General features: G+C 42.5%; 2 protein-coding genes across 5 annotated transcripts in view; both read left to right on the plus strand.

Annotated features, from left to right (window-relative positions):
• Positions 1–581: 581 nt before the first annotated feature.
• Positions 582–20,512, plus strand: part of nAChRalpha5 (nicotinic Acetylcholine Receptor alpha5) — a 54,232-nt gene continuing 34,301 nt past the window's right edge. For 2 of the 4 annotated variants that reach the window (NM_001370005.1, NM_001259098.3), the window contains exons 1-2: positions 582–877; positions 1,733–2,646. The gene's annotated coding sequence lies outside the window, so the exon portion shown is untranslated. The remainder of the gene's footprint in view (positions 878–1,732; positions 2,647–20,512) is intronic. The other 2 variants (NM_205985.3, NM_205986.4) reach the window with 2 other exon arrangements.
• NimC4 (Nimrod C4) lies at positions 7,994–9,275 on the plus strand. The gene has a single exon (NM_135854.3). It carries the CDS (start codon positions 8,043–8,045, stop codon positions 9,174–9,176), a length of 1,134 nt encoding a protein of 377 aa, NP_609698.2. The 5' UTR covers positions 7,994–8,042; the 3' UTR covers positions 9,177–9,275.

Genomic DNA, 20,512 nt, shown 5'->3' on the forward strand with positions numbered 1-20,512 from the left:
CAAACAAAATAGGTTTCAAATGGCAAACAATTGTTCAAAGGTGTACTTTAAATAAATAAAATAAAAAGGTTTAGAATGCATACATTTGGGAGAATACCATGAAATTGTTTTCCAGAATATTTCAAAACATCTTGAGTTGACCACGCACAACCACCAATGCAATGGGCATCGACAGGAGTGACCCGCACCCTGTATACATGTGACCGAGGGGTAACTACCACAAGCGCAGAGAATGCCCATCTCTTGGCGCTCTCTTACAGCCTCCGACGAAAGCTCGCCGGGAAGAGCTTGAAAGCTGCAGGACACACACACACTCGCACATAGCGAACACTTTCCAGGCTCCGTGGAGTCACGAGTCCTGACGGCTGGCAAGGACTCGTGGCATATATATGTGCGCCTAGGTACATGTTCCAGCCTTCAAATCGGCAGCGCATCCCCAAGCAGCGCTCGGATTTCGAATTCCTGCACAAGGATGTGTCGTGGGATGCCGAGGCTCGGGCTCGTCGCTTTCGTGCTGGTTCTCGGCTACAGCAAAGGACTCTGCTTCTGCAGCTAAAGGACTTCCAGCGACGCCTCGCTGGCAATGCTGCACGGGCATCGGGCTCAGTTGGTGTTCCGGTTTCGGGTTGTGCTGTCAGTTGCCTTTTTGCACAGCGGCTGAGCGATTGAGCGATTGAACGATTGAACGGTTGGACGGCTGAGCGCTGGAGCGGTTGAGAGTGTGCCATCGGAGCCGGAGAGTCCTAACGCGTTGCCCGTGGCCTGTGTCCGCATCCGTATCCGTATCTCCGTGCGTCTCTCTCCGGGTGTGTGCGTGTGCGTGTGGTTAAGTGTGTGCCTGTTGTCTGTCGCTAACGGTGCGCGCGCGTCTGTCTGTGTGAGTGTGTGGACTCTGTGCGTGCCCCCCTGCCAGTGTGTGTGTGTGTGTGTGGGTTTTGTGTGTGCACAACAATACCATATATCTTATATACTAATACCAGTGTGCCCACACTCGCACACGGCCTGCAAATAAAATATTAGAAACAGATATATACAACAATTCCAGCAGGTAAACCCATTGAACTATCCAGGACTTTCTATAGTATGCATTTGGTATTCAACAGCAAGTGTAATATGAAACATAACGTACCGTGAACGTCCTTTTCACTCTCTTTGTCCGTCTCTTCTTTTTTTTTTGTCCGGAGGTCGTGTGTGCGTGTGTTTGTGAAAATTCCATCATCATCATCATCATCATCTGTATCGGTTTAACCATTATCATTCAGTTTATAGCTGTACACAAATTTTCGTACATCCTTCCTGCCTCTATTTTATTTTTATGCCACCGATTTTGTCATTTCTATTACTTTCGAGTTTTGGCAAGGAAGCGTAAATGCGAATCGCTAATTGACCATCAGGCCATCAATATTCAAAAAGGAAAGTATCTTTCAGATACATGTCAAGTGCAACTCTCGCGCTCTCTTTCGTTCGTTCATGCTCGCTCTCTGTCTTCATTTTACATATGTGTGTGTGCCTGTATAACAGGTGCCAAAAAATAAATGGCAATGGTTACTTTTATGTTCACATTGTGTGGGCGTCTGGCTGGGAAAAAGGGGTGGCACGAATGAATAAAACCGAATGATATGATATTCTGGGCCATTATCAACAAGTGAGAAACTCGTGATTATTGCTCACTGAATAATAAATGGTTAATTGCATTAACTAAATTAAATGAATATTCCTCTCCACTTTATAGCCGTCGGCACGCATTCCACATGCAATGGATGCCAGAACTAATAGCGGATATTGGAATAAACAAATATAAAATCACATACATACAAATTTATAAGCTAAGCAATATTTAATTCGGTTGAGTGAAATTCACAAGAAATAAATCAATTTTAAAGTTCTTCAAGCTGCGGAAACAAATACTAAGCCGCGAAAACTATTTAATCGCTGAACTGAATAAACGCATAAGCCCACGACTAAAGCAATTTTGTAATTAAAAAAAAAAATGGGAAACCAAACTGAAAATACTAGTTATTAATTAATGGTGATGGCTACTCACAAGCAAACTATTTGAGCCAGTTGTAAATATTAATAACATAAAATGCATACACACACCCGAAATTCCAAACTCACGTAATGTCAAGAGAATTATAATATCCATACATAAATAATACAAATATAAAATCCATTTAAATACAAAGTGTTCTATTATATAGAAAACTAAATTCGCAAATGATGTATAAGTTCTCGATAAGCAACTGAAAAACGCACAAGATTGATACAAATTTTTAATAATAGTACATTAAAACATAAGGACAGTTCAAGCACAGCTCAATTGGCTGATGAATCTAAGTGAAATTGAAAAAAGTCGAATAACTCGATACATACATATACATACATAATCGCATATAAATAAATAATAATCATTATTGAATTTAAAATAAATTACATCAACTTCATTACTTATCAAACAAAAATTCTGGGAGACAAATTTGATAAAAAAAGTTTAAAATAATATTAATACGCATACAACAAGTCTAATAAACGAACCAGTAAAGGGAATAATAGTTCGACAAGTAATTATTCAATACAATCAACGCAATCCTTGAATGCCAATTGGAAAAACCTTTGATTGCATAACAAATGGAGAAGAGATAGAAGGTGAGTCTCTTAATTACAACCGCAATACAGGTATTTAAGTTAATTTAATGAAGTTACTTCGAAATGAATAGAAATTTGCACAAATACTTTACCGAAAGCATTATTCATTTTATTTCCAAGGCAAGCTGTTCGCCAGCTTCAGCTTGTCTTGTTTTGATTTAATATTCCGTTCAGAATATTTTGGAAACAGCTAAAGTATTTCAAAAAACCTGCCATAGCCACAGAGGGGTTCGTATACCCAACGCCATAACCGCAGGCATTATTTCAGCTTTCTCCATCGCTCCTGTGCAGGCAGTTTGTGTTGATTTGGTTTTCTGTTTCACTTCTCGGGCGAGCAATTTAAAATTGTTCCATTGACCTTTCGACGACCACAGAGCCACATTCAAATACCCAGCTGGCGAGTAAGTGGGTGTCCGGGTGGGTGGCCTGTGCGTGGGTGGGTTGTCCTGGTGTGTGGGGTGTTCCGGAGCAATGCCCAAAAGCAAACAGAGCAGCAGCCACTCGGAGGACAATAAAAAGCAGCGCACAATTGCCAAATAAATAACTTGACGCTCGCTACGTCGTGGGTTTATTTGCTCTGGTGCCGTGGTTTTTGGGCTTTGGCTTGATTTTCATTTTCATTTCGCAAGGCACACACACGCGCTGCCAAATACGCACACATACACACAACAGGCATAGAGGCACACCCTTGGCACGACTACTGTTGCATATTAAAATTGCTCCGGCTTCCTGTTTTCTTTTCATCTCTTGCACTTGCTGCTCATTTTGGCCTGAGCTCTTTTTCATTAATAATATGACACAATTCGCGCTGCATTGTCCCGAACTGGCAGCGCCCAAGAGCACTTTCGGCTTTGCCGCCACCTTACGCTCATTATGCCCATTTGTGGCTTTGTCTTCGGCTATAGCACCACGGCCCAGACCCAGACCCATTCTGGCCGAGCTCAGGCAGCATCTTTGGCCATTTCATTCATCATTCATTCATGCAGACGCCGGCACGCCCACCCACCGCTGACACCGCCCACAAAACACTCTCACACTCTTAGTCGTCAGCAAATCCGAGTGCAAACAGCGGGCCTACAAATTGCACTATTATACACTATGAAATGATACCCTGGCATATTCTATATTATTTTAATTTCTGGTCCTGCATCCATAGAATAAGTAGCTCAATTTCATTTAAAGTTGGCATTTTTCCCAACATCAAAATCTTCTATTCCCCTCTTTCAGTGCACAACTTAATTTGATTGCTACAGTTTCGTACAATCAAGTGTTATAATATACATACTGTTGAAAGTGAAAACCGCAAATCTATTGTCCTTGGACCAGTGCCATTTGGAAAGAGTATTCCCGAAAGTAATTCACTTCGCGCTGCCCGCCTCGCAGCCTCTCGCGTTTGCCGACGATGTCCTTAATTATGTGCCAGCAGCCCTGACTGACTGCCACACTGCCACAGTGACTGCTCAAAGGACATCCAAAGCCTCCAGCCTCCCTTCGTTCCTGCCCACTCACCACTACACTAGCACGGGCACACTCACACATACACACACACACGCAGACTCGTGCATAGGACATAGGCGTTGTCAGGATCTCGGCAGTGGAAGTCACAGTCGCGACTGTTACGTGGCGCTCGTGTATGATGACGATGTGTCATGTTGGACTCCGGGTCTCGGGTTTCAGAGTCCTTGTTGCGCTTGTTTTTATCGCCCTTGTTTGGCCGTTGTTGATGAGTGTCGTTGTTGTTGGCCGCTTTTGAAGAGCGCTCTTCTAGTGGGTGTCATGTCCGCTTAGTTGTTGCCCCTCCTGCCCCATCTGCCCCAGCTGCTGCTGTTTGCCGCCGTGCTTTGAGGCGACGCCGCTTTGCCTACTGCTTATTTATGTATGAAGGACCTTAAACTTTGCAGCGGATGAAAATGGCCGCAGCCGAGTGAGATGAGTAGCTGAGTAGCCCATGAACCAAATTATATACACGCCCACCCACCCATCCACTGCCTACATACATATATAAGTGTAACAAATGGCGTCGCTACTTTTTTAATCACAGCCGGCGACGCAGTTTTCAGTTTCACTTTTCCATTTGCAAAGTTTCTCACGTGTGTCTTTCCTTTCCTCAGTGTCCTTTTTTGTGTGTGTGTGTGTGTGTTTTTTTTGTAATAGTAGTCGGGCCAACTGGCAGCTGGCAAGTCCAACGCACAAAAGCTGACAAACAATGCTCACTTTTTGTTGGACTTCTACGCCTCAGCTTTCTGTGCTTGTTCCATTAACCTTCGCTTCGCGAATGAAAAAAGGGATTTAAGGTTAACAATTCGCTGGCTTTTTCTTGGACCACTTAATATTAGCCGTAACTAGGCCAGTGCAGATGTTGGTAAATATAGAAATGGATAGTTGGATAGCGATGGCAAAAGGTCAGCACAATTTGCAGATGTTAGGTATATTTTCGCTAAGAGCAAGAAGCTGATGTGAGTCCTTGAACCGAACTTAAGTGGTCATAACTATTTTATGCATGACCTGGAAAGTTATTTTTAAATGAAAATAGAATGGATATGCAAACTCATTTAAAAACAATACAAGCCCGAATAAAATATTACAGAAAAAACGAACGTATGCAAGTTCATTTAATATATACTTATTTAATTTTTTTACTCTCTAATAAAGGAGGTACAATTAATTGGAGCGATACAATTCTACAAGAAATTTCTATCGAACAAAAATGTGTGTTAAGGTTTCGGAGTAGGTAGCTTTATGGGCACAACTTCTTTGGCCGTCATAATTTGTGAAATTTTAGTGCTCATTCGAGGATTTGTCTGCTAATCTATAATTAAAATTATTGTCATATCATTCGGGAGCTGGAAACTTTCGTGCTACCAAAAGTTTTCGCCCGCAGAGTGCGGGTCGGAGGGCTAAGGTGCCGATGGAGGCTTAGCCATGAAATGCCCCAACAAGCTGCCAGTTAAACCGTCCATGGCAAGTGAATCTTGAACCTGCGAGCACCAGGACCACCTAGTTTAACCCAAACTGATTGGGAGGCAGCTACGTGCCTGTGCATTTGAGCAGCAGATGTCACACGAGGTGGGCCAAAGTTTTTGGGTCCGCCAGCAACTTAGATAATTTAACAGTTCCACGGACGGGATAGGGCGGAACTTGGACTTCCTTGAACGCTTTTTCGGGAGTTTACCTCTACGTGAGATAATGCAAATTTATGGCTGGCAATTAGCAAGTCGCGAATCGCAGACGAAGCTTGGCAATAACTCAAGGGGTGGCCACAACTTTGACTAGGCCTCCGACGTAATTGCAGTCGCCGACGTGAGAAATCTCGACGAGAAGTGAAGTGCTGGTTGGGTTACGTTTTCCGCTTTTCGTGCGCCATGGGTGCCATGGGTGCCGTGGGTGCTGCGGGATGCTGTGAAGACAATGAGAAACCAAAATCCAGTTAGCGAAAACCCGTAAACCATTAATTATCTTAGGCGGCGCCTCGCATATGTGATGTGGGCAACTGGCGGCTGCAAAAGATACAAATATACGAGTACGCCGCCAGAAAGATACAGATACGGGTTGACTGTCAGTGGCAAGTGGCACATGCCGTTTATCGTTTATACAACAGTTATACTTTGCACACCCAGTACAACTGGGATACCCAGCACTGCCACACTCGCTCAAAAGAAGAACGTCGTGCCGTATCTGTATCTTTATCTGTGCGATACAGATACAGATACATAGCCACGCACACGCACACACACACACACACACGGAACAAGGCATCAGTTGCAATCTGACTTCAATTCAATTATTTTAGATTAGAATGTGACTGTGTCACACACACTTTTGTCTCTATGTCAGCTGTCATTCATCCGTTCATATGTTCCATAAAGTCAGGCCGCGGGGCGAAGAGTTGGAGCATTTTGCGGCACAGGATACGTGCCCTATACGCCGCCTGTTCCTGCATTGACACTCGTTCCCATATACTCACACATCCATCTATATGTACTCGTTTCTGTATATAAACACATGCACATACATATATGGGGTTTCGGGTTCACTGTGAATGTGCTCAACAAAACATTGTCCCAGAGATCCCGACTCGAAACGAGCGTGACAAAAGTAACAAATGTGCGACTGCCACCAGCCCAATGACGTCAGGCTTCCTGGGGGCCAGAATTTATTCAAGTGGCTCAAACATTTATGAGTTTCATCCTGCCAAATTGATTTGCGTTTTGTAAAAGCGCATTAAGCTCAGCCTGCCAATGAGTGACCTCTTAAACGCTTTGGGGATCATATTTCAATTGAGATAATTGCTTGACCGGGCGCTGTGGAAAGTCAAACGGAAAAGCATATTATGCAGACTGACTTTAAAATTGTATTTTAACATGGATAAACAAAGGAATAACATTTCTCCAATGTTACATTATCATTTTTGATGTTTAATAATAGACATTCGATTTTATGTTTTCCCACCGTTTCTAAAAATCAAATGGTCCAAAATTACCATACGGAAACTATTTCTGTCAATTAAATTGGAGAGAAAAATCTTGCCTGCTGGGAAAATGTACAATTTTTCGTTTCTATTAGAAGAAAACAGCTAGTTGAACAGGTAAAATTCTAAAAAAGCAGGTACCAAAAAAGGACCACTTGATAAGAGTTAAGTGGAAAAATCCTGGGAACAAATTGTTGAGACATGAAGTAATCGTAAAAAATCTGACTAATTTTTAAAGAACGCAATAGTGTAAAATGATTATTATTTTCTATTATATGTGGAGGAAGTCGTGAAGTAAAAATACATCAATGTAAACCGTTTAGTTCCGCTCTTTGTGAGTCATATCGGCAACGATTCTCAATGGAAAACAATTACATCTTTATGTTATGTTATTTTCAGCATTATCAACGTCTTTATGCGGGCAACTTATAAAGCGGGTTTTATGATAATAACTGAAAAGCTACACTCTTAGATAGTGCACTGTGATAAAGAGGGGGGAGGTTCAAAGTCAGAAAGATCAGAGATCCGGTGGTGACCTTTGGCAGCGGCTCAGATATGCTGCAACCCTCCGAGATCACAGCACTGAACGAAATTGTGACAAGTTTAATATGTTGTAAAATTAAATGTATTTAACCCTTTGATAAGCTTATCAAGATTTTAATAAGTCCAATGCCTTATTAATTATTTGAATATCAGCAAGATTCGGCTTAGCGCAACATCTCGATGAGATTGTTTTCAGTGTAGAAAGCGATTGTATCTAGCTGCGGATGTTGTTGTGTCCTATCTGGTGGCCTGCCTGCATTCTCTGCCGATCCTCCCCGCAGTCCACTGCCTGCGTGGCCAGCTTAGCTGTCGTCCGCACTTCTTGTTCTGGGAAAATTCAGTTGTGTACCGACTGCAGTTGCGAACGGACAAGTCAAACTGGAAAATGAAATTCATCTGGGCCCTGATTTTGGTGCTCGGTTCCATTGCAGCGAACGCTGAGCGTGATAATTACTGCGAAAGGAACGAGACGATACGAGCCACAGTGCCAGTGACCAAACAGCGGATCATAGTAAAGCAGCCATCCAAGTGGAAGATCTGGAAGAAGACTGAGAAGATCACAGAGATCTACGATTCAGAGGAGGAACAAGTCACCCACAGGTTGGTTAGGGAGTGCTGCCCCGGCTACTTGCAGGTGGAGTCCGGCTTGTGTGAGCCCATCTGCAGTCGGGGCTGTCCCGCCCACGCCAGTTGTGCCGCTCCAGATCGCTGTGAGTGCATTTCCGGCTACGTGTCAGCCAGAAATCACCAGGATGGCAGCCACTACTGTGAACCCATCTGCGAGACCCCATGTCCTGCGGGTGCTCAGTGCGTAACGCCCAATACATGTGCCTGTCGCGACGGGTACACCCAATTGCAGCCAACTGACGATGGTGTGAGTGGTGGATGTGCCCCAGTTTGCCGGGTGGGCGATGGCTGTGCCAATGGCAAGTGCATCGATGTGGACCGCTGTGCCTGCAACTCCGGATATCGGTGGGATAAGGCCGAAGAGAGGTGTATCGAGCTCAGTGCAGAGTCAATCTCTGAGGAACTGGAGACCACCGAGGACAATACGGATTCGCCGAGCACCAGTTCAACAGCAGTATTCACGGCCACCCACTGTCCGGATGACTTTGTCCTGTTCCGCGGCGAATGCCGCGAGAAGCAATTCGACAGCAATGATGTGGGTTGCCTTAAATCCGGCTGTGGTCCGCATCAAACATGCCTGGACTCCGGTGTATGTCAGTGCTCCGATGGCTATGTGCCGGAGGAGAGTGGCGAAGCAACTGGAGTGCTCAGCTGTCGGCGCACTTTGCTCGACCAAATTCTCGGGCTGAACGAAGCTATCGACGATGACGATGAGCTGAATCCCTGGACCATACCCATCATTGGTGTTGCCTGTGGATTCCTGTTTGTTCTGCTCATTGTGGGTCTCCTCGGTGGTAGACGATATCGCCAGGAGCGGGCTGCTTTGGCCAACAAGGAGATGGAGTGCCAGTATTCGCAGAAGACAGTGGATGTGGACGAGTGGGTGCCATGAAGGGGTCAGGTTCATCCCTTGGCGTTGGGCTGTGTTATATCAACATTGATTGTTAATTTTTAATCATTTAAATCATTCGAGAATAAAGCGTATCATAATTAAATTGCTTTTGTTTTAAATGGTAGATAATATAATGGATATATAGTATATATATTATGTAGGGGCTTTATTCCTCAGCCAAATCCAATTGTATTGCATAATAATATAAATGTTTACAATTATTCAATGGTGTTCTAATTCAATGGTGTTCTTTAACATTACAAAAAGATAGTTAGGATAGGCAATCTTTATCGTGACCAAAAATTAATGTTAGGAGCTTAAGAGGCTTAACAAATCTGACAAACTATTAGATACTCTCATAGTTCGCTTCATAACTTGTGGCTGATAAATTTAAAACGTTAAACAAACATTTTACTCATCATATCTCGCTTACGGATTGTGAGTCCCTTAGCAGCAATATGGACTCATATGCTGATTACTGGCTTATGTAAATAAAATATTCATAAACATTCGAGGCAAGAGTGCTCATGCTCAGCACATCAGCAAACAAGCCAACTTGAAAATGGCTAAAAATACTCAGACGAATGAACAGACACATTTGAAATGTTATGTTTTTACTCACAACTATGTATGTTGAAGGACTTTTAAGTTATTGAGGCTGAGTGTGAGTCTCATATTTAACGTTATCTGTATTGGAAATTCTTTATTTTAGGGATTAAAATCCATGTAGATACATGAGTACCGTTGTGGGCTCATTACCTTTTAACTCATTTCAGAAATATAAAATTGCTACTATATATTTCGTTTATTAATAACAGCAAAAGCTACAAAAAGTGTTGATTCTGATTAAATGCGGATATTTTGAATTAAAAGGATTTATTTCTATGCTTAAGTAGAAGCATTATTTATATTATATTTTAAGCCGTAGCATCTGCTTCGAAAGTCGAGCGCTTTTGTGTATCTGTATTTGTATCTTTGCGAAGTGTATCTGGCAGCGGCACACGGATCTTTTTAGCCATAATCGCTGCACATTTATATGTGTTTTGCACAAAGAAGCGTGGAGCAGAGCTTTAGGGTAAACAGGGAGAGCAGTGCCGGAAAAGAGCCGAGAAAATCCGCCGCAGAGAATGTGCGAGCGAAGAGAGTGCGTGAGAGCGAATAAACATCGAAAGCGTGCAAATTCTAAGAAAAAGGACGATTTGTTGCAAGTGGATGGAGCTCACAACCACTATTTGCCCCCTTGGCAGCAAAAACAACGAGAATACTTAAAGCTTCTTTAATTTTTATGTTGTTTTCTTCTCTCTTTGTCGGTGTGCTGAGTATCTGTGTTTGTGCTCGTATCTGTTTCTGTGTATGTGTGTGTTTATTTCCGCCATTCACTTTGATTGCTTTCACTCGTATCTGTGTGCGTGCGTGTAGATGTGTATGTGTGTGTGTGTGTGTGTGTGTGTTTGCGTTGGGGTAACCTTTGCTGGTGAATATTTTTGCGTGGGAAGTCGCCCAAGGACATGGCCTGGCTCAACTCAACTTGACTCGACTGGACTCGCCTGCCTTTGCCTTTGCCTTTGCCATCGCCTTTCGTTCTGCTTTATCTTCCGACCGCTCTTCATTTTTACACATATTTTGTGCCCTTACTTTTCGCACAGTCTGCTCTTTTGCTGCTTAGTTATTTATTTATTATATTTTGCTAGCAAAAATTGTTTTAGCTTTGCAACTGGAAAGCGCTCTGCAACAGTTGAGCTAAAGCCTTGGGCAACTAGAGCACGGAAAATAAACTTTTCAAATGCATAAACGAATTATAAAAATAGTTACCTCAAAGATTCCGCACTGATGGCGGAAAATGTTCAGTTTTAAGCAGAGCAATTTTTACATGGTTCGTTTGTTAACTGTAAAATGTTTGTTAAAATGTAAAAGGGTTGGGGAAAAGTGGTCGTAGCTAAATTTCAAACCCTGATCCAGTTAAAAATAAAGTCATGTTGATAAAAATTTAAAAAGAGTAATGAAGAATGAACAGAAAAATACAAAATTTTATAAAAATCATTTAAATTTTTCCTTAGGTTTTCTTGAAAATCAAAGAGTGCCTTCTGAAATTCCCAAGCATACAATATGAAATGAAGGCATTATAATATTGCCTAGAGCTTCAGATACAATAATCTTTAGTAATTGAATAAATAAGTGTTTTTAGAAAAATGTAACTTTTCCTTCGGCAATTGCAATTTTATAGCTTTCCTTACGGGATAACTTCACTTCACTTGGCCGAAGACATTCGTCAAAATCAGCAGCCAGAGCTCTTACTCATTTCCCATCGCAACCTAGCGGGAGTCCTGCAAATTATTCAGTGTGTACTTGTTGATGCAGCCCTCGAATAACACTTACCACCCCCGATTCCTGCCTGCCACCCCAATACACCCACAATCCACCCAAGCCCCCATTCGCTCAGCATCTGCTCTGCAAAAATGCATTGTCGGAAAGTAGGTCGCTGCAGTTTAGCTCGGATGCAGTTCGTTGTTGTTGCTGCTGCTGCTGCTGTTGCTGCGACTCGGGAAAACGCAAACAGCAGCCATCAAATATTAACCACTAGTTGATCCTGTGCAATTTATGTGTGCGAATGTATGCCCCTGCCACGCCCACACCGCCAGCCCAATTAGGAGTGGGGGGTGGGCGTTAGCGAATGTGAAATATGCGAAACATTGCTAAATTTTAGGGCTAGCTACTTTATGTTCTATAAGCTTTTGGGCGGCATATTCAGTGGGGGCGCAGCAGGAGCCATAGGGATCCAAAGGGGCGTGGCGCATGCAACTTCAGCTCGCCACTTTTGCCGTCACGCCCAGTTTAACGGCAGCAACACTGTTGACCTATTTTTCTCGGCGGTACGCAGACTTTGAAATTATTTACAGCACCGAAGAGAGAGATGGCCCGAGAGCGAGCGAGAGAGACGGAGCGACCGGGGCTAGAAAGAGAAAGAGAACGAGTGCATGTGAGTGACGAGGACTGTGTTTCAATAATCACAAAATGCATGCCCCCGCAGCTGCATTCCATGATTTGTGCTGCTGCTGCTGATGCTTCACAATTTTTGCAAGCCAAGTTTGCAGGCTGCTTATTGTCAAGCCGTGGCAAGGCCACGTTTTTTTTGTGGATGCAACATTTGTGGACGGTGCAATTAGAGAAACCAACGGCAGCCGCACTCCTAATGCATATCCTGAAGTACGTTAATAAGTTTCGCATTTGAGAAGCATGCAACTTCCAAAGGGAAATTCCCATAAAGCCCACTGCATATTGGAGAGCGTCTGCCTTTTACAAACTAAGGCCAAAGAAATAAGTTATGTGCGCACCTGGGCCACACACGCACACACACAATTTGATATTTGCCTGTACATTCGGATTTTTATGATAAAATATTCGTGCGCTCTTGGCTGACCTAAAAAATCGTTAAATGTTTGAAAAAGCATTTTTTTTACCCAGCATTTTTTACTCCTTTTGACTACTCCACAGCGCTCGCAACTGTGAGCCACCTTCTTCTCCTTTTTACCCAGGTTTTTATTTTATTTTATTTTAGTTCTACCTTTTAGAACGCAAAGTGCCCAGCCCGCAAAGCATTTAAGTTAATGCACATGGAATCACTTGCACCGTGTTTAGTTGTAGCTACACAAACTGCAGGTGCGTACACCAGTGTGTGTGTGTGTGTGTATGTCTGTGCTAGCAAGGATATTTTCCAAGAATATTTACAACCATTTTTAGTTGGTGGTTTAAAAGAAGTAGAAAATGCATTGGTTTAAGAGGGAGAAACCAACCTCGCAACAAAACATATCACTTACAAGGTTTTCTTGCAGCTACAAAGCTAAAAATCGGGTCAAATTTGTTAGATAGATAGGAAAAGAAAAAAAGCACTTCAAAAGAAATCACTTAAAACTGACAAAAAATTTGATTATAATTGTTATTAAACTTTGCTAGTGTTTTTGCGACTAAAATTGTATTATAATAGCCGTCGAAGATTGAACGGTGCTTATTAATTTTGAGACAGTATTTTACAGCTATGAAGAAAATATTCGGTCTTGCAGCAACATTTTGTGGCAAGGGTTGACTTTGGCCAACAGCTGCGCTTCAAATAACTTTACTGCCAAAGCAAACTTTTATCCGAGGAGCATGTAAATGTTGGCTAGGTGGGTGGTTTTTGCTTGTGGCTGGCTGCTCACCAGGCTGGGAGGTCAAGGAGGTGGGTTGGTGGGTCGACTGTTGTCGCACTCACTTCTCCATTGGTAGCGCAGCCCGCCTGCTTATTGGAGCAAAAATTAATTGAAAATGTTGGTCAATTGCCTTGCTGGCAGCTCAGCTCGAATGGAGCTTGGGGATAGGAGGTGCTGGTGGTACGCAATCTGCTTTGCTTGTGCTCTGAATTACCGCCCGTGGTGGTGTTCCTGTCGGCGGTGCAAGCCATGGCCCAGACTATAATCCCCCGCCTGGCTGCAGCCACGGTATTAGTAATTATTATTTACTCCTACTCTACTGCTAAAGCTGATATTGCAGCAGCCATCCTCCCCCCAACCCCCCTTCAAGCAACTATTTTAAACGCCGCAACATTAATTAGTTTTAATGGAGTTTCAGAAGGATGGCGGGCAGAAGGCAGCTGGAATATCGGCGAAAAATCATCACACAAAAGGCCACATTTAAAATGCACTTAAGTCGTGGATGGTTCGATCCGAGCACAAAAGCCCAGCTGTAAAGTGTTTTCCATGCTTTACACAATTAGTTGGTTAAGCGGAGTACAAAGAGTTGCTAATCGAATTGTTTGGCAAAAGCGAAACATTGCGATTTATTCGATTTTATATAAGGCCACAATAAATCCTTTTACCAAGAAATTAAATTCTTGCCTTACTCTTAAGATATCGAAATTCGCAGATGCAGATGTATCTTAATTCAACTTTATAATATGCCGCTGTGCTATATAGTTTACTTCAACATTAAGGTAATGAAATATGTATTAAAACCGATTTAATTCAACATAGAACCAAGATATTTTTGTCTGTAGATTTTGTGAAATAAAAATCATAGTAAATCCCTCAGCATCCGACACAATTTATCGTTTGTTTAATATAACATGTTTTCGGTGCCTAATAAACGGATTTACCACTACTCAAAATCACAAATAAACTCTAATAATCGGCAAACATGAAATAAAGTGCTGTGGCAGACAGTCAACAAATTGCGAGTGTAATTGCCCCAAATTGATGTTGGCCAGGATGTCGTTCGTGCATTTTACCAGCCTGACATTATTGCAATGCAGCAGTAATAACATGCAATATAGTCGAGTTATCTTTGAAATGCTATGCTGATGCATTTTGCCGCTCATCGTGCGCCAGAGCAATGAAAATCAAAATTAAATTGCGTGCAGTTTCGCTGGGATAGCTCTTTTCTTCAACGTCGCCACCACGCTTTTCCCCAGGCTTTTTCCATTTTTCTGCTGGCACGAGGCTAACATTAAAATTTCTATGCGTGCCCCAAAGACGGCAACACAACATTCGGGGAGGCTGGCGAAATAAGCAGGAACTTCCAGCAGCATCCAGGGCTAAAATTTTAGCAAAAACGAGCTTTCACCCACCCACGCTAGGCACGCACTTTCTCCACACACACACACACACACACACGCAGAGGCAGAGAAAGAGAGCGCGAGTGCAGAAGAGAGAGAGAGCTGCTCTCTTTGGGGAGAAAGCAGTGGTTGGGGGCTTTTCTTTTTTCGTCGGTAGGTGCTAGGTAAGGGGAGGTGAGGGTGTTGGGGAATGGAGCAGCAACGCTTAATTTGATTTTGAAACCGAAGCACCCTGTATACGCTCTTTAAGTGTTTGTTTATGCGTGGCCAAGTAGGACAAGTAGGAAAATTGACGATAGGGAGTGCCGAAGGGAAATGGCAAGTGGGAAATGGGAAATGGGCAAGGAAGTTCCAGCCAGCGCATCTGCCTAATAAAATTCATTTCAAAAAGCCAAGGCTGCTGCTTTTCCCCTTGCCTGGCTCTGTTGCGTTGTTGTGACATTAATTTTTACTTAATTTATTTTTGCGCCGTCGCAAAAGCATTCCTCCTCACAGCCCCCTTCCCCCAAATCATCATCATCATGGGCATTTCAATGGTTTTCGGTTTTCGCTTTTGCGTTCGTTTTTCGTTACCAACAAACCTCTGTGTGTCCACCAACACACACACACAGACCAACAGTTTATATAGATTTACGTGTATATATATTTGTTTAGCAGGACCCCCAAAACACCGTTCCCATGCCCCCCAACCATCTTCCAGCTCATTTGCCGCTTCGACGACAAAAATTTCAGTTTTCAGTACGTTAATGTGCAGTGGGATAGGATGTGATGCGGTGTGGGGAGAGGGGGGGAGGGGGGTTGTGGGTGTTGCGAGGGTTTCCGTTTGGACAGAGGGTGTGTGTGAGCTTTAAGTGCCACTGAGATTGTGTTGGTGAGCGGGTGTCAGCTCATTGGAAATATGGGTCAAGTTGTTGCCGTCTGCGCTAAAAATTAAGTTGGCATGCCAGCTGCAGTCGACGTCGACGTCGGCGTCATCCGGTTGGCAATAATTGCCACAGCACATTTAGGGTTAATCCTATAGGGTTAATCCAGCAACAATATATACAGACACACACACATACAAGGGCATGATTTTGGCCCCCTTTGTTCGCCACGTTAATCGCCCCCAAAATGATTCTTATTTATTGTTGCAGTTATATCGAATTTATATGGCTCCACAACTGGAATACTGTTAAATATGGGTGTATTTATCAGTGGGGGAGCTAAGGGATTTCAAGGGGAGTAGTTTTTCTTTAAAGGCACTGCGGTATATATATTAATACCCAGCGGACAATTAAACTATTATGCATGTTTCACTGTTTGTTTATAATTCGTTTGCTTATTTGTATAATTGATTCATTATTGCATTATCGCCTGAAATGAAACGGAACTGAAGCTTGCGAAAATTGCATTAGACTTTATTGGCGTTAATGAGTTAATATGTTAAATGATATGCATTTCCATTCAAACGTGATATCTAGGTTTAATTATTTGTTTTTATTATTTTGAAATTTCGTGTATACTCAACTCATTTTGTTTATTATTGATGCAGGGGAAATATAGGATTACCGTAAATCCTTAAATGAGCTTTTTTAGTCCAAATATTTCGCACTAAGCACAAATAATGCTGCTAAGAGAATGTTATTGTGTTCGGGCTTTCGAATTGACTATTAAGGATTGTATTAGCCATATTTTATGTGATTTCGGTTACGGCCAGCGCCATTCGGACCTGCAGCAACACTAATTTGGTAAATCACGGAATGGCCAAGTGTTGGCCATTCCGAAAGGGGTAGAAAAAAGCGTTCTCCATTCGCTTGGCCTGTGGGCCCGAGACCTTGGTGTGTATCTACGAAAGTCGGATTCTTGGCCATAATGGGCGTGTAATTTATTTTTGGTCCTGGACATTCTATATTTGGTCTTATGGGCCGTGTTAAATGCCAAGCTGTGCTGTTGTTAAAGCAGTTTTCCCAGGCGGAGGGTTGATCAAGGAGGCTAAATGGGCGGGGTCGTACCTTTTGTGTGCCTTTCTTTTATTTTATTGTTAAAAAATCGCTTGCTTTATGATATTTTGTTCGCCTTTTCATGTTTCTCCCTTTTCTGTTTGTGTTGGTCAGCAAAGTTTGCTTTTTATGATTTTTAGTTTCGCCAGAGATGCGTTGGTGCGTTGAAAGGGTTTGGTCCACCATTCCATCCCATCGCATCGGTAATGTGTCAAGGAAAACGGGGATGTTGTCTTTCGGGGCGGGTTCTGGCCCATTAAATTGGCCATATTTTTTCGGTTATAAGCAGACGCTGAAATTGCATACTTTATGCCTTTCTTCGGTTTTGTTTGAAAAGTTCTGCTCAATGAGTTGGAAGCATATGGTTTCGAGAATGTGCTTTCCTAGGCTTATCATTTTGTAATATTAATAGTTGAACAGCACTGCGATATGGTGCCGAAATAATTCTTAAAGTCTCGGAAAAAGAAAACATTTCACTGCTATCCTAAATTTCCCATTTCTGGTCGTATTTATTATCGCTTCGACTTTCTTGCCCAGAATATCTTCGTTTTGGGCGCTTTCCACCCGTTCACGTCTACCATTCCAATTCAATTTCCTTTCAGAGCAGGAAAACTTGGGGTGATGAATTGCATTTTCAACCTCATTGGCAGCTTTTGCCTCTAGTTTCATTCTGGGCTTAAGTCTATTGAACTTTGACTTCGGTCCATGACAATGTTGATGCCTTTGCCTGCGTTCCGACCAAAGATGATAATGATGGTGATAGCATGGCCAACAGCTCTGGCTCGCCGTGTAAGTGCAAATAAATTATTTTTTGAGCGGCAGACAAGGGAAATATTTTACATTCGGGGCGGACAGGCTCCAAAATGGGCGTGGCCGAGGACTGGGTGCTCACAGTTCGAACTCTTTTGCATGCTATTCAGATACATGTACATGTACGTATATTTTTCCCGACAAGCTCGTGAATATTTCTGGATGCCGTCGTTGTCGTTGTGCTCCTGCTTGTCTGGGCCACGTTTGTTTGTCGGTTGTTGATTGTTTGTTGGCCATGTTCGGTCTTGCCTTCGGCTGATCATACCCAGTTCTGGCCCTTTCCATGCTTTTGCTGGCATTGTTGTTTGCATATTTGCATTAAACACGGCAAACACTTTTAACCAAACACATGTAAAGTGGTGTTGTCTCTCTGCCTCTTTCAATGTGTCGCCTGTCGACAAATATAACCGAACATAAATCATCCGTAGCAGTCGCATAAATAATAAATACACACACATACACACACACACTCGTTCTGCACACCAAAGGAAAGGGAGATGTGTGGGCATTCAATGGATGAGTGTAAATTGTTTCTGCATTATGGGCTTAAAAATTCTGTTGAATTTCGCATTTAATTTTATTTATGGCATACGTTAGACGACAGCAAATCATGTATTTTTAGAACATCTAATGTTCAAAAATAAAAAAATATTTAATAATGTTTGATTAGGAATATATGTTAATGTTAGTTAAACAATTACAAAGTTCATTAAGCTCGCAGATAAAAACATTTCGCACGCGAGTAACATATACGAACGAACAAACATTTTTAAATGGACACTAAATTCTTGTCACATTCAAAAGAAACAACTTCAGCACACTTTCTCCTTATCCCTTCCAAAAATTCCCGCAGTTTGTCATCAACTTTTCGCTGCTAGCTGGAAGCTAAAATAGGAAAAACAGATAAATATTACAGAAAATCCACTTGTACAAATATTAATTTTCCAGCATTGCGAAACTGTCGCCAGTTTTCGCCAACTCTACAGCAACAAAAATGAAAATAAAGCCGCCAAGGAAAGTCTGGTCGTAACATGGCTAAGAACATTCAGCACATAATTCTTTTTGCAAGCCGCAAAATAAAAACCGGTCGAGAGAAAGAGTCGGCCTGGGAAAAATGAAAAAGAAAAACAATTTCCACTTTTTGCCAACCGAATTCATAATTCATTGAGCCAGCTGTGTGAGGGAAAAGTGGCGAGTGGCGAGTGGCGACCACACCATGGGTTGGCTATCATTTACACCATGCAGTTTGCCCATTTCCATCTCTAGCCCCCCCCCCCCCACTCCGTTCGTCATGCAAAAACCATTTTTTGCTCTGTGCGCTGAAAATTAATTTGCTCACGCGCCAAACGGAAAAGTCTCTGGAGTCCGAAAAAATGGTTTCATCTGCAATGCGACGCCAACAGTTGCCATTCTTCCCCGTCCCCATCCACCTACCAATCCACATCCCCATGCCCATTCCGTTTCTCCACAACCCATTGCCCACTGCCCAGGATTCGTGTCTGGTGAGCTGGTCGTTCATTTTATGCGACGACCATCGCATAAATTTCACAAAATTTCATACATCAATACGGCTGGCTGGGTGAAGGGGGCAAAAACGAGAAGAGGGCTAAAAATTCTGCGGTCTGCCACTTCAGCTGATTAGACGACCGCAAACTCTTCGAATATTTCACAGCGATTGCAATAAAAACGATACCTTTTCGGCATTTGTCCACGGTACGTATGCGCAATATTTGCCACTGGGCACGCGGCCAAGAAATAAAGTGCTGCCTGCTTTCCGGGGCCATTCCTGCACCTGCCATTGCGCAGCTAAATATTTGAGTGGCATCGCCATCGCTGTTGTTATGCTGACGCCCCAAGCCAAGTGACCCATAAAATGCCATCACATCGCGCCGCCAACTGTTGCAAGTTGCAAGTTGCAACTAGTCTCTGCCGCAAGCAGCTGTCCCCTATCTCCCGCATCATCGTTTTGTGCACGCCATTTGGATGCTTCCCATCCGGACAGGTTCAATTGCAGTTTAAATGCTGTTTTGAGTGCCCACAGCGGGATATTTTCGTGAAAAGATTTCTTCGCCGGCGGAAACCGTTTCCCCTAAACTTCTTTGTCACTCCTAGCCTTTTGGGATTTTATTAAAAAATGCATCGCAGATGTGGAAAGAGCAGGCCCAAATCTCAAAAGTAGCCAAATACAAGAACATGATTTAAAATTTGATGAAAATAGCTCTATCTCTTAATATTAAATGCGATCTCAAAGATTGTTGACATTGTATTAATACTCTCTAAACTAATCAACTATAATTTTTTTTTGTTTAGTAAAGTTTAAAAACTATGAAAATATGTAACAATCACACTACCCAGACTTCGGAATATTGCTATTTGGCACTCCATTCACTATGAAATATTTTCCTAACGAATATTTAGAGCCGACAATAAGAATGAAAAAGTGTGGTGATGTTTGTGTGTCGCTGACAGGGTTTTAGATGCAAAACAATGTTTCCCACTACATGTCAGAGTCAAAAAACTCCCTTCGTTCCAAACGGAAGCTATTTCCATTTCTTTCAATTCAAATTCCACTGACAGTTGCAAAACTGAACTTTGACAGAAGAGGGACTTTTCGTTGACATTTCTATTTTATGCATTTATTGTTTTCCTCCCCGACAGTCGGGCACGTTTCTTTTTCAGTTTTATTTTTTTCTTTCAAAGATGCTAGCAAAAACCGGTCGGCATTTCAAAAAATTTAAAAAAACGAATTGACATTCAGACTGTTGGGGGAAGTGGAAATAGATTCCAACCACTCGGATTATGCCAGAGATCTGTTCAAAGTAATTGTGTGGTCAAAGTTTGATTGTCTTTTCGTATTCAAAAACTTTTGGATGCAAACTATTGGGAGAATGTAACAACTTGCGGCATAAATATGCATAAGCTCCATGGTCCGTTCCCAGCAAATCCGCTCTGATCTGCAGGAG

This window comes from Drosophila melanogaster, chromosome 2L, assembly GCF_000001215.4.
Source record: "Drosophila melanogaster chromosome 2L".
Taxonomy (NCBI): Eukaryota; Metazoa; Arthropoda; class Insecta; order Diptera; family Drosophilidae; genus Drosophila; species Drosophila melanogaster.